The sequence below is a fragment of the Dermacentor silvarum genome, chromosome 1, assembly GCF_013339745.2.
Source record: "Dermacentor silvarum isolate Dsil-2018 chromosome 1, BIME_Dsil_1.4, whole genome shotgun sequence".
NCBI lineage: Eukaryota > Metazoa > Arthropoda > Arachnida > Ixodida > Ixodidae > Dermacentor > Dermacentor silvarum.
In genome coordinates this window covers 264162838-264178049 of record NC_051154.1, presented here as the reverse complement: position 1 = coordinate 264178049, position 15212 = coordinate 264162838, and the positions used below count along the sequence as shown (strand labels likewise).

The following is a 15212-nucleotide window of genomic DNA, read 5'->3' as shown; positions in this document are numbered from 1 at the left end:
GGGTACTACGATGGCTTCTCTCCATACGAGTAAAAGGTACCCAGCCGCCCAAATAGTGTTAAAGAGGGACAGCAGCGCCAAGTGAGCGTCAGAATGAAGATGCCTTATCATGTCATACATAATCCTGTCGGCTCCGGGGGCAGAGCTTTGACAATTGTTTATGGAATTTCTTAACTCGGCAACACTAAACGGACGGTTGTACGGTTCATTTTCATTACATTTCCTGTTCAGCGGCCTGCTTTCTGCTAATTGTTTTTGTTTAAGGAATGACTGAAAAGTGGTCGGTGCTAGACACTTGCTCGAAATGCTGTCCAAGAGCATTCGCCTGGTATTCAAGGTTTTTGCCTTGGTTTTCGACCAAAGGCAGGAATTAGGGTTGACGACCTATTGTTTTTGTCAGCGGTTCCATACTTTTCCTTCTTGCATGTAGGAATTAAAGCTAGAGATGTATTTTCCCCAGCTTTCTCTCCTAGCAATGCGCCGTGCCGTATTCGTCTTCCTTTGGGGTTTTATATTGTTATGAAGAGTTGCGAGTTTCAAGTTAATGAGGTTCTCAGTTGTTGGAGACTGGCATAGCATGCCCCAAGCCTTATTCTGTTTTTGCCGCGCGTTCCTGCAGACCTCGTTCCACCAGGGCACTCGCCTTTTCTTTGGAGCCCCATTCGTTTGTGGGATGCACTCTAATGCGCAGTCAATGATAAAAGTGGTAAAATAAGCAACAGCATCGTCTATATTAAAATCGCTAAGAGCACTTCGAGGCATGTGCATCATTGTCTTAAATTTTTCCCAGTCTGCGGACGCAATTTTCCATCGAGGCACGTGTGGGGGAGGATGATGTTCTTTTGTAGATTTAAGGCACACAGGAAAATGATCACTGCCATAAGGGTTCATAATAACATTCCATTCTAATAAGGGTACTAAGGTCGGGGATGCTACGCTTAGGTCTATGGAACTGTATGTATTATGTGCAATGCTGTAATATGTTGGTTGCTTCCTGTTTAGCACGCAGGCACCTGAAGAGAGCAGGATTTATTCTATTATTCGGCCTCGTGAATCGCATCGGGAGTCTCCCCAAAGTGTATTGTGTACGTTGAAATCGCCAACCAATATGTAAGGGCATCTATTAATCCCTCAAGTTCTGTTCTTTGGAGTCGATAATTAGGTGGTATGTAGACAGAACAAATAGTAACTAGCTTTCCAAGCAGTAAGGCTCGAATCGCAACTGCACCAAAAGCGTTCGGAGATCTAGAGCTCTACATGCGACGCATTTATCAACTATTATTGCAACACCACCGGACGAGGTGTTGGCGTCGTCACGGTCCTTGTGGAAAATAGCAAATTGCGGCAGAAAGCCTGTCTGCGTGGGTGTTAGGTATGTCTCTTGTACACACAGCACCTTGGGATTAAACTTATATAAGAGTTCTTTGGCGTCATCGAGGTTGTGGAGGAGACCTCTGATGTTCCAATGTAATATTTGTGTATCCATGTTTATAGTAGTTTGGGCTGTGTGCTTAAGAGAGAAAAGCTAAGTTAGCCCACGGGGCCTTTTGCAGGCCCCATGATGCGGGGTTTGTCTTTTTTTGCGCGCTCCTGAGAGCTGCGCCGATACTTCGGCGTCTGAGACCCCGATGCACTTGGCGATGTATCCATTGCCTCCGCCGAGGCGCTGGATGCCTGCTCGCGGGTGATTCGGGCTTCTCTGCACGAGCAGAGGGCTGCTGGCACTGCTTGCTAGCTGGCGGAACAGCACTAGCTGGCGGAACAGCACTAGCTGATACCGCAGTCTCGGGGTGGCGCTAACGCCGGTCCACTTTGCGTGGTCCGAACGGCCGCCGAGAACCGTTGTGGCAGTGCCCCCTGCCGTGCCACTTTGGAGAAAGAAGGCCCCACAAATGAGAGGCGTTTTCGTGCTTCTTTGAAGGAGATGTTTTGTTTTACTTTGAGCGTTATAATTTCTTTTTTCTTTTCTCCATGTGGGACAGGAGCGTGAATATGCCGGGTGTTCACCCTCACAGTTTGCACAGTGGGGTGGGTCGTTGCAGTTGTCCGCGGGGGTGGTCATGCGACGCACACTTTGCACAGGTGGTATAGCCACAACAGCTCTGAGAGCCGTGACCGAATCTTTGGCACTTAAAACAGCATCGGGGATTTGGTATACAAGGTCTGACATTAAGTTTGATGTAGCCTGTTTCAATTTGTTCGGGGAGTGTGCTGGTACAAAAAGTGAGAATCAGGTGTTTTGTCGGAATTTCCTTATCGTCTCGCCGGATCTTAACTCGCTGCACATTTGTTACGTCTTGTTCCGTCCAGCCCTCTAGGACAGAGGTTCTCAAGTACAGTCATCCCACGGAACCCTGCTAAGCTCCATAAAGTGCCAAGGAACCCCCCTGAATTAACCGAATGTCGAGTTATCGAGGGTATCAAGAAAACAATAAACAAATACTTCACTACGTCATCACGCTTCTATTTACTGAATGAATCGTCAAATCTTGTTTCTATTTAGCACAAGACCAGTGCGGAAGCTGAAATTCTCTTCATCTCATGACTGATTCGCGCTAGCAGCGGCGAAGGCCTCGCGACATCCTTCGCGGCGCGCGTTTTCATCTGAGACGCGCTTTGCACACCAACAGGCGCACATATCGATTATTTTTTCGCCACTCAGCTGCTCACAAACAAATTGTCCGTCCATCGCGATGTAGCTGGTGCTTTTTATCTTCGACAGCTTTGCACTGAATCAAAGCGAAACTACTGCTTGCCGCACCCGCTGCGAACGAAACCGCGGCCGCTATCGACGATCATGGACGGCGACTTTACGGTTCAGAAGGCAGGCGGCTGACGCACGCACAAAGTCAAAACGAAACTACCGTTCGCTGCATAAACTGCGGCCGGTCAATATCGACGCTGCCATGGGAGGCGACTGTGCAGTTGTGAAGGCAGGCAGCCGACGTGCGCATCGAGTGAAAACGAAACTACTATTTGCCGCAACCGCGGCGGACGAAACTGCGGTGGTTATCGACGCGATTAGAGATAGCGACTACGCACTTACGGAGGCACGCGGCTAGCCCCCAACGCGGTGTTGCGCGCGGCGATAAACGCAAGAATAAAGGCTTTAAAGGTTAGGCACGAAGCGCTTCGGCGTTGCTTTCAGTCACGTGCCGCTTACGATCGCCGCTGAGGACCACGGCGATGCGGACTACGCCGATTCGTTTCGGTTGGACGCTACGCCGTTATTGCTCTTCTGTGGCGCGCATTTGTGGCGCTCCGCACATTTTTTTTTTTCCTCCAACGTATACGTCAGTGCGCACACTATCGGCGCCGACCCTATCTACAAATAGAAGAAACGCGCATGGTGGTAAGCTACGGCCTCCGAGATTCAAGTGTGAAAGCTTAGGCACGCTGCCCGTTCTCAGAGGTTGGGTGGCTAAAAGCTGCCTGCGTATTTATTGCGCAGTTCGCGCGTTGCTGTTACGCACTGTGATGTGCTTTTTGACACTCGGGCATGGGTAATGGAGGCTCTTTCGATCAAGCGCACCTCGTGTTCGCCGTTTAAGACACTTGTCGAGAGCGGGACCAGGGAAAATTTATCAGTGGCTCGCGGAACCCCGAGCAGGGGCCTGCGGAACCCGTAGGTTCCGCAGAACCCACTTTGAGAACCCATGCTCTAGGAGCTCTACCTCTGTAAATTCTAGTAGGTCCTGTTCTGAAACTACACCTCGTGTGCTGTTGAGGGAATGATGAGGGTTTACTGAGATTTGAGTGTCACCAAATGAAACGAGATTTGTCAGTTTGTCGTGTTGGATTTTGTCACTAACTTCAAGGAGAAGGTTGCCACTGGCCATTTTGGTAATTTTGTATCCTGGGCCCAGAATGTCGGTGAGGCACCACGGAGCCCAACAAGGGGACGCGGCAAGATTCTGTATACACAAAGCCCGCCAGCGCCAGCAGTACACAGCCACTATAACCCAATATGTATAACCAAGGTTGGTTATCGCACACAAGGATAACCCTCGCTGCCCAGAAGATCAGAAGTAAATAGAAGAGAGAAGAAGACAGGATAGATTGAAAGTGAGAGAGAAAGACGAAGATTTAAGAGGAGGACAGGAAAAGGCAACTGCCGATTTCCCCTGGATGGGTCAGCCCAGGGGTACCGTCTATGTGAAGCAGAGGCCGAAGAGGTGTGTTGCCTCTGCCGGGGGGCCTTCAAGGTCCGAACACCCGGCATCGGCTCAACCCCCAGGATCCCCCTTTCCCCAGACACGGCTCAGCCGCGCATGGCTACACGCGGGAGGGTCCTACCCTCATATGCTCGGGTATGTGGTGTCGCAACTCACCAAATGCCTGCTGACGCAGACGCCCCTGCGGGGTCCGGAAAGTCTAGTCAACATTCGAGGCAAATTTCATGAAAATTTATCATTTGCAGTAGTAATAAGAATGTGCAGAAACTTTTGGCTTAGTTCTTCTTTTTGGTCAATCTTGAGCTGTTTTTGCTACTTGTGCCCCAAAATTCTTGTACTTAACGCGACTCAATCTCAGCCAAATTTTGCATGCACATGTACAAGGATTTGCAGAATGCAGCTATCTGGGATTTATTGTAATATACAACAATTTTGGTTATGTGCAATATAGAAAATCAATGAAATGTTCTCAATAACTCAATAGTCGATCTTAACAATTTTGTTCTTTAAAGATTCCCTTTCTTTCATACTGGACTACCCTAGGGTAGTACAATGAACCAAGTTTGAAAAACAGACCTGACACTTCTAGACAACATTCATCTATGTTTACAGTGACTTAACATTATGTTTAACAATGTCGTAACCTCTTAGTAATTTATGCCAAGCATATCTGGAGAAATACTTTTTGGCATGGCTTAATCAATCTACGCTTAAGTAAGCTGCAGGAGGGCTTGTTGGGCTAGTTGGTGTTTGCTTAACGACATATTGTAGCACGAAGACAATTGCAAAAAAGACACATAGCACCTTTGACGTGTGTACGTGTATTTATTGTAATTGTGCCTTCGCACTACAATATGTCGTTAAGTAAGCTTTCTGAGCAAGCAGAGTGAGCAACATAGCTTAGGATCGCAAAAGGAGCTTCAGTCAATGGTGAAAAGGAGAAAAGATTGCAACTCGGAAGTTGCACCATTGCTTTATGACTAGCAAAGTAATGACGTATGTACTTTTTAAAATATTATGCCTACCAAACAAAAGTCAATGTCAGTTCTCTTCCACAGTATCCTCTACTGACCCTTTTCGCGGCGATCCCGTGGGCACTGCCAAGCTTGATAACGTGGTGACGCGTCCATTGCTTGCCTCAACTGCCTCCGTTGCCTCCTTGTTTACAATGGAAGTGTGTGACGCCGGCGCGGCTTAGAAAACCTCTGTTTTTGGAGGTATCGTAGATGGTGACTAGGTGGACGACACAAAGCTCTGATCACAGCTTCAGAGAACATGCAAAAGCGCTTTCGGAGCTGATTAAGCTATGTCCAAATGGCGGAAGCAGCGTAATATGGTGCTTGTTCTAAAAGTGGGGCTAAATATGTATTCCAAGCTATCCTAACATTCCGCTCCTGTATTCAGTGAGGATTAGTGTGTTTTGCTCTTTCTTCTTTATTTGGCAAGTATTTTGAAGCAGTGGCTCGTCAGTTTCCGACTCAGTGAAGTTCCTCGGTGCGGCCACTATCTGATTATTTTCTGTCTAATCGCTCGCGGGTGTGCTCAGTTCCGATAGATTTGTTCTTGCTGCACACAATGCTTCAAATATAGCTGTTTTGTACATTGTAATACCTTGTAGCAAATATATATTACAGCTAGTAACTCACTTACTCTTGTGGACCATCACGAAACATTCAGCTTCGACCATTCGTGCGCCATAGGTGTAGTCCGTCATTTATTGAGCGTATACAGTGCACATACATTCAAGTATGCGCCCATTCACTTATTCTTGATACGTCGGCGATAGAGTGGGCGTAAGTTTTCCTGCCTTTGGGACAGTGTATAGATAACGTGCGCGAAAATTACTGACAGGAAGCGGCGCTACTCCCTTTGTCATTGTTTAACGAGTGGTACTCACTCTTGGCGAAGTTCTGGGCTGAAGCCCTTTCTTTGAAGGTTAGCGATACAAGGCTGGCGGATGAACAAATTTCTGTATCGTCGAGGAAAGCCGTACATCACGAAGTGCCGGTAACACGTTCGGACAGTTGCACCAGCGGTCGGCGAACTTGGCCACACAGATTCATTCTATTCCTTAACATGCTAGTCACTATTTTTGCAGCTAACTATTGCACACGTCTTCAATCCACATGATTCAATCCAGCATGATTGGAGCACAGTGTGTTAGCGAAAACTCAGTTGCATTTCCGACAGGTGCTCGCACAGAAGCAAGGTAGAAGCGGTAACGGTTTCGTATTCGTGCGCAGTTGCTGAGGAGAGGTATGGCGAGCCGCCGTGAGCGCCATCTCATTTCTCTAAAACAAACTGCTCCGCGAAAAGGGTCAATAAGACTTGAAGCTTTTGGGGGCCTTTTGAGAAGATGAGTAGGTGAAGTCATTGGTAACTAAATTTGCCATAAATGTTGAATTGTCCAGCAATAATTTTTGACTAGTTCTTTGACATGGTTCAGTAATCTTGAAGAGGAAACTTTCGCTCAGGGCCAACTCCAATTTCCCTATTCAAACACATGTAAAATGCTGAAATGCCTTTATGAGACAACCGCTGGGCCGAATTGAATGAAATTTGTAGCAAGTAAAGGGTGCTAGTAACTTGGGGAAGCAGAATTTGATTTTGGACCTTGAACTTTTTTTTAAAAATTGCCAAAAATCAGTTAAAAGAAAAAAAATATACGCACAAACATTACAAATCCGTAACGCTATGCCAAAAACAAAAATCGCTGTTCTGTGAAATGCACCTGTTAGAGCATTTAGAGCAGAAAATTTGATGTATGAGTGAACAGCTGATGTGAAATTGTTACAACCATTACGAGTAGGGCTTACAATTAGTTGTATTTTGTATGTTCAGAGTGGTATGTAATACATGAATTTTGGCCACTTTAGGTGTATTATTGGGCACAGTTTACAGAATTGATAGTTTTTTTCTTTATTGCCAATTTACAAAGCTGTAAACATTATACTTGAGTTTTCTATAAGTTTACAATTTTCAAGAAATTTTGAGAAATTGACGGGCTAACTAAATATCCATTTCCTACAGTTACTAGATTCTAACTCTTAAATGCAACAAGCCTCATCAAAATCAGTGCAATGAAAAACAATTTCTCCATTCTCATGTATTTAAATAGGAACTCCCAAGCTAAAGCTTCCTCATAAAGCAAACAAAAGGGGGCGGGGGAGAATGAAGAATGTTATATTGTTACCCTTCTCTCAAGATATGGCCACTAAGGAATTTTTAAAATTGTAGCACAATGGTTTCTTTTGTAACAGTTTCTCACCACATGTGATTACCTGCAGAAATTGTGCTTCAGCACAAAATCACCAAATCAAAATTCTACATAAGGTGTAAACATTTAACTAAAAATAGCTCCAAGAACTTCGCGGCAAGGCCCCTAAAAGTGAGTAGCCATGCATGTTCAATGTGGTTAGCATGTGCTAGTTCATGTGGTGCCCCATAGCTACAACCAGGCTACTTCCAACATAAGATAGCCCAAAATACAATGACACGGTTTTTAAGCAATGCAACAATAAAGAATGGTCTCAGCCGATGTGTCTTGGCTCCTGTGCTTGACTGGACAGTACCCAAGAGTCGCCACAAAGTGTGGGCTCGCAGTGAATTTCAGATGTGTTGGTGGTGCCTTATTTATCAACAGAGAAGCTGTTTAAGCCAGCCGTAATTTGTGGTTAGTATCAAGAAACTATCATCGTCAGCAATGAAGAAAGAAATAAAAGAAAATAAACTTTCTCTCTGAAAGGGGATTCGCATTTGCGTACCCACGGTTCCAAAGCGAGCGTCGTAGCCACTATGCTATACAGCCACGCTTCCAGGACATGCACTTATGCGAATAATATGATTGCGTTCGAGCGTCGTCGTCGTCCACGGCTGGAGCATTCGCACGTGCTCGTGCCAATGCTCTGCAAGGTGAAGAAGAGGTTTTGCGCGCTATGCTCGGGAGAGAGAAAGAAAACGAGAGAGAGAGAGACGCATTCACGGAGCGGGTCTGCTGGAACGCGTTGTCGGCATTGCAACGCGGTGTCGGTATTGCAAGCTGCGCTATGCAATGCGCAATGACGGTTGTAAGTCAGAGAGAGAGAGGCACATTCACGGACCGGGTCTGCTGGAACGTGTTATTGGCATTGCAATGCAGTGGAACGTGGTGTCGGCATTTCGGCCAGCTTCGCTGTGTCTTGAGCTTTGCGCAGCCTAAAGCAAGCTTTCGGCTTCTTCACTCCGATGCCTTTTGGAGACTCGAGTGCATTAAAAACAGCAAATGAATCTTAGGGCCTTTTTCATAGCACATTCCCTCAACAAGCCCCTCACCTCACTTGAATCGACTTAAGTTTGAACCACTTACCATGCCTACATAGACTGGCAGAAGAATAGGAGGAGGGCTAGCAGCTGTTGAACATAGTGCATTCGAGGTAGGAGGTGGGAACAAAGCCCTCCTCGAGGTTCTCTCGCCGCACCCGTGTCCACCCGTCTCCTTGGTCTACCTCCACCACTAGGAACTCCTCCCCTTCCTCCATCGGGATGGAGCCCTCACTCTGGGCTGGAAACAGGAACATTTATTTTATTTGCATACCTACATGCGCCCTGAGGCATTGTTGTAGGGAGATGTTTAGACTGGAATGTGTACAAAACGAAGCAGTCACAACTTGGAAGAAAAAAAAAAGGCCTTTCTTTGCCCTTGCAACTACTTTTGAAGCTACTAATTTAAGCTCTCAAGTTTTATTTATTTATTTGTTATTTTTTGACAAACAATGATCACATGCAAATGCAAACAGCTAGCATCTGTGGTTAAAACTTCATCTTTGCTTGCAAGATAACCGGCAACAACAAAACATGGATAAAAGTGCCACATTGAGAAGTGAAATTCAATGAAAGCATCTCAAACCAAGAGCAATGCACTTACCATCGAAAGCGTAGATGGCCACTGCCCGACCAAGAGGTGGCAAAAGTTCCGCCTCAAACGAGTCCACTTCATAGCCATTCTCTTCAAAGTCCCCGTCGTCGTCTGGGATGCTTGTGTGACTTGTTCCAAGGCCACTTTCCGGACGACAGGCCGTGCTGCTGCTCCGGAGCACAGAAAGGTAGGACATCAGCACGAAAACGTGTGCTAACATAGCAAATGCCCTTCAGCTCCAAGAAAGGAAAGTACAATGAGAGGAAAATGTGGAGAGGCTCAGCGGAGGAACCCGCCTTTACGGTCTGCTACTCCGCAATGGGGTAAAGAAGGGATAGACAGAACAGAGCAGAGGAAATTGAGGAACATTAAATGGTAAATTAAAAGTGAATGCTTTGGTGTGTATTACTGCTTTTCTTAGTGAACTGTGCTGTGATAATGAGCCCCCTTAGGTAATCAACACTTGAATTTCATTAAAATTCTTTGCGGTTTCTATACTTATGCACCCGAGATTTACAAGAAACCTTGCATCACCGAAACTTTGCATCACCGGTACTTTGCAATACTGATGTACTAATTTACTCCAGCCTCAGTGGTGTGAACGAAATTAGTAGTTTCAAACAGATGACTATGCAGGTGCACCAGATGAGGAGGACTGAGCTTAGATAATGAAATTTCTTCACATGGGACAGACACTTCACTGACAGAGAATTGGCACGGCCTGTATTTGCAAATACTAACACTACCATGACTAATAACTTCTTCAGATTAATTACGTGAACGCTTAGACCACTAAATAATGTTAAAGGGTGTAAGCTAGACATGCCCCAAGCAATACCCAAAGATATTTTGGTTCTGACTTCATTAGCATTCTTCAAATTAAGAGCACACAGCACACATAGGAAGAGCTAGAAAATGTTACTACTTGTACGTTACAAGCTAAGAATGATTACAAGCAAAAACAATTAGCTATAGATTGCCGGGTTTTAAGTGCACCCCGTCACCTTTGTGCAGGCGTTTGCCTATTCTGTCAGCCCTGTACCTCGCCTTTTTAAACCCACGACAAAACAGAGCAACGGCTGAGCTGTAGATCACCTGTTGCTCCACCCTGGAAGGGCTCGGTGAGTAATTTTCTAACCGGTTTTAGGGGGAGGTTATTCGTACTTCCCACCTCAGTAGCGCGACCGGCGCAAACAGGAGGGCAAGCACAAGAGACATCTCTCCGGGATACCACAGTGTGTGTACATGTTTTTCCTTTCGTCCGCCGGCCCCTTTGTTTGGGCGTTGCTTGCACCTACAGCGAGCGTGTACCTTGTGTTGCTTCTTTTCCGAACACTAAGCCAAAGAGCAGTGCCTAGTGCTCGTGTGTGGTTGTACTATGCCAAGCCACACTCATCGGGAGACTCCAAGTCAACGGACATTGCCCTAGCTCTAGCGAGAAGGCCCACTGATCATCACGAGAGTATGCAGCATAGCCGTGGGGACACTTTTCCCTTAGCGGTGTGTCGTGGGAAGCCATCCACCCAGAGGAGTGTCCTGGCGGCACCGTTTCTGTATTTTTGCCCTTGGTGCGGGAGCTTTTTTTGGTTCGCGTGCCACTCCAGGACCAAGCTTTTGTGTAGTGTTGGGTGTCGCTGGAGGCAAATAATTTTTCCTTTTTTAACTTAGGGCAATACCGTGTTTTTTTGCGGTGCAGGACTCAGCGCCCTTTAAAACATTGTCTGAAATTAAACATGTGAAATTTAACATTCCACCAAGGATGCAAGCAGGCCATGCTTGTCAAACAAATAGTTGCACAGGAATGCGCTATCACTGGCTGGGTTAGTGCAGCTCCTCAGCAATACTATGCCATCATGCCAGTTGACATGACATCAAGAGAAAAAGACTTGCCAAGAGGTTTGTGTAAGCTTAACCACAAGCTTTTCGATAAGTCCATTTCTCTCGCTATCATGTCTTCTGGCATGAACAGCGTAGTATTGGAAAAATAAGCTTGTTCATTTTCCCCAACATTTAATTAAGAAATCAGATATCAAGGTCTCTTTCCCATCTACATAGCTGCACATTAGTCTATACTGTGAATTGCACATTCTGGACCAAAAGTAAAAAGTGCATGCTAATATAGTGCCCTTGCGCTTAAACTGTCACAATCTAATGGGAGATGAAACTGGTGACATGCCCATGCACACCACACCTCCGGTCAAGTCATGTTCAAAGGCGATTCCGACACATGTGCACTATTTCGCCCATGCAGCTATACCTGGCTCTGGTGTGACAAAGTACACTTTCCAATCCATCCCAGCTTCACTTCATCTTTTATGCAGCACGGCTCTGGACACTCGCTTGTGAATCGGCTCGTTGGCCAAGTGCCTCCACTATCTTCTTGTGCTCCTCCTCTTTGTCCTCACTGCCACATGTTAGTCCTTTACTCTCCCAGTGGAGAGCATCTGCCTGAGGCTGTTCTCTCTGCCTTTCCCCTTTCTAGTTTTCAACTAAATTTAACGCGTACTGTCATACATTCAAACACTCGCAATCTGACAAAGATGGAACTTAATAGCTTCAGTTCAGTAGTAAAGTGAATGTATAATGTCCAAGTAAATATCTTGGGGATTTTGTCTTATAAAAAACACTTATTTTTCTTTTTCACTTGTACCTTCAAACAACTCCCCAAGCGATCTAAAAAGCGACTCGTAACAATCTCCACTCAATACCTTGGCAAACAAGGCTAATCAACTTGTAGTACTTGGCATTTTTTGACATGTAATCATTCAGAACCAAAACAGTGGAGATGGATGATGGGTTTCAGCAAAGCTGCTTACTTGTTATGTGCTGTGATGGGCGTTGGAGGTCCTTTGTTGTTGTTCTGGTGGTTGTTGGAGACACTAGACTCGGAGGCACTGCGTGACAATGAGCCTTCGGAAAAGCTGTTACGGTAGCGCTTTTGTGTATCTGGAGTTGCCATCTGGCTGTCCACCTCCGTCAGGTAGTTCTGCATAGAGTGCATGCATTAACCCAATACACCACTGTAAGGCACCTACGGCAACCACCACCAGTGACTTTTCCCAGGAAAAAAAAGTTATTTAATAGACCAGAAAACATGGTATTTTAGTATCATTCCAAGAACCCTGCCCCACAAAACCCTTTACACTAGGGGACAGTTTCAATTGCTGACCATCGCTGAAAGGTGCGAATCAATATAGAAAAAAAAGAAAAGAAAAAAGTGCGAGACAAAAACAATGTTTAGCATTTACATCCCTAACAAGGCTTAACGAGAAGAACAATCCCCTCACCTGATACTTCTCCAAATCTGTTTGGAGCTTCTCAAGCTTGGCACCAATGTCATTTATCTCTCCCTGGATAGTCTGAGGGTCTCCCAGAGCTGCATTCTGTTCATATGAACCCTTCAGCTTGTAGAGGCCCTCTCTAATGCAAGAAAACAAAAACAAGAACCCTATGAGCACAACATCAATGACACAACGCTGAGAGATAAGCCTAGAGCAGTGCTGTCAGAGCTCCTGGCTCAGAAGAGAAGCAGGTTCCTATTTCTGACCTAATAAAATACATTTCAATAGCAATAAAAAATCATTGCTTAAATGAGGAAAGACTTAAACATGAAATTACTATATTAGGGCTGTGCAAATATATGGATAATTGAACAACAATGCAATATCCTGCTTTATTTTGTTTTCCAAGTTTAATAGGTGCTACTCAAGATTCACAATATTTTCAAACAATGTTCATCCCATTGCTTTACACCCAAGACTGCATACAGCTGGAACCATTCCTGGTAATCCAGTCATACCTTCATTTATAACTGCGATCACAAATTATTTGTAAATGTTCCCGCTCCCCTCTGTAATGCCCAATGTGGCAAAGAGTGTACCGAAACAAAATAATTAGAGGAAGAATAAAGAAATAAGGCATTATCTATAATGATGCGAGAATCACTGAAAATCAAATTAAAAATGAAAGGACATTTAACACTTTGCCCAATCCTGGGAGAAGCAGACCATAAACAGGGGTGGGACTGCTCAGTCATTTTGGAGGAATTTTCAGAACAAGTAAAATTGCGTTTTGGAGCAGTTTGGAGCAGGCCCACTGAATTTTGGTAGAATAATGTAATATGGCAGCGCACTTAGACAACACTATCTAACAGGATAAACCAACACAAAGTGCATAGTAGAAGCATGCTTCGTAGCTATAGCATACTAGAGTATGGAAAAGTGGGTTGAGCGGCGGCAAGGCGCATGTTTTCCTGTAAAAACGATAACATCGGTGGAACTACAATCAAGCTATATATTCCCGCGCCGCCGCTCATGATGGCGGAAAATGTTCTCAAATTACGCGGTCCAACCGACGCGCTAACAATTTATGGGTCACCATATGTCACCGCAGACCCAGAGAGCCGCAATCAACCCAGGGCTGGTATAATGTAAAACTATTCCAATTTGTCTTTAATGCGATAGCAATTATGTGGACGCTCCAGGCACATTTCTGCCGTCACTGTCATGTTCCATATAAATCCAGGGGCGATAACATCGTTGCCGCGCACCGTATGCTGTATGTGCGAGTGAAAGCGTGCGAGGGTGAGCCGACGATGGCAGCTCAGTCTTGCGAGCGCAAGGGAGGAAAGCGGAGAGGAAGCGCACTGTCTTTGGTCGCACGCAAGGCACCGTAGGAGGAGGGGGGCGCGTTCTCCGGTGGCTGCTGCATCTGGCGCGGCAGCGCGGGCCCTACGTTAAAAGCGATCTGCGATGGGGAGAGAGTGGGAGCGCTCATAGCTTCGTGCGCATTGTTTTCGCCGCTTAGTTCGCGCTGAAGCGAGAGGCAGCACGAAGGTTAATTCGCTCGCTGCTGCTGCCGCGCTTCCTCACTCCAGCGTTTAGACAGCGAGTTTCAGCGGTTATGGAGTGAAACGTGTTCATGTTTACTTGTGCACACGTGACCCCATGCTGGTTAATTTAGTTAGTAGGCGAATGTTTCCAAGTTTATACGGCCGATAAAACTACTATCTTTACTACGTATAGCTGTCTAATAATTTGCTATCGCAATCGATGCTTCGCCTTTTGGGTGAAATTAACTGCGACTTATCCCAAATCCGCCATTAGCCCTTGGCGATACGTCAGTGGCTCGGGCCTCAGCCGTATGGGCATAAAAAGATTGGAATATTTTTATGGTATACTGGCCCAGGGTACAGAGACGCCCGCCCGCTAAACCCTCGGCAGCGCGGGCCTCCCCAATATCTAGCTCGCTCACAGTGCCCTCAACCTACTTTTGTTGTATTGCGCCTCAGCTAGGGAGCGCCGCACTGCTCGGTGCACTCAACCGAATTCTAGAACACTCTAAATACTCCGCGCTGGCCGTTCCGAGAGCAGTGACAACAGCCAGGAGTGGCTGCGGCGCGCCGGCAGCGCCGAAAAGTCCAGTGTTATAAGCGCAAAAATCACGAGGAACTGTGCAGGAGGTGCCGTCGTGTGTTCTAAGGAGTGTGAATGGCCGCACTCTTTTTCGAAGAACGAATCCGCTGGTTGTTCGCGGCTCCTGCCGGAGCACACATGCCGAAGCCGTTCTGGCGCAGCGTGGCGCAATTCCCGTCAATTTTTTTTTGTGTTTGGCGCAGTTCGGAGCAGGAATCTGCGTTTGTATCAAAATGGCGCAATTGGCACAGGAGTCCCACCCCTGCATAAAGACTACGTGGCGACTGGACTTTCCGGACAACCACAAAGAGCAGGGTGGGGAGTGCTAACATGCAGTCACCAAAACAGAGGTTGCAGTACACAAGAGCTCAACCTGACAACCTTTGCAAACTCTTCCTGCACAAATATTGACCAGAACATGTGAAAATGCAATGAAATACTTGTGACACCAATGTCACTGGCACCACGTGGTTGGGCACGAAATTTGGTAACAATAAATTGACCTTTAATTTATGCAGTTAAAATTAATGTCATTTAATAAAATAAAAAGAAATACCCCTTTAAAAGTCCAATATACTAGGCTAAACCGATCAAGCATTGCTCATTAGTGTCCCTTATAATACGGCTGCTGGGTATTACTTGCACAGTACTGCCATAATGAAGCTTGGCAGGAGTGTGGCGTCGTTTCCAGTAACAGCAAGCTAGTGTGCCAGTTATTAGAAGAGCAGA

General features: G+C 46.0%; 1 protein-coding gene across 8 annotated transcripts in view; it reads right to left on the bottom strand.

Annotated features, from left to right (window-relative positions):
- The window catches only part of LOC119437131 (formin-binding protein 1-like), a 260696-nt gene that overhangs the window by 11396 nt on the left and 234088 nt on the right, over positions 1-15212 (bottom strand). For 7 of the 8 annotated variants that reach the window (XM_049660307.1, XM_049660308.1, XM_049660306.1 and 4 more), the window contains 4 exons: positions 12357-12489; positions 11886-12055; positions 9079-9236; positions 8521-8715 (listed from right to left, as the gene is read on the bottom strand). In XM_049660307.1, coding sequence (XP_049516264.1) covers positions 8558-8715; positions 9079-9236; positions 11886-12055; positions 12357-12489 — 619 coding nt within the window. In that variant the 3' untranslated portion in view covers positions 8521-8557. The remainder of the gene's footprint in view (positions 1-8520; positions 8716-9078; positions 9237-11885; positions 12056-12356; positions 12490-15212) is intronic. The other variant, XM_037704188.2, reaches the window with a different exon arrangement.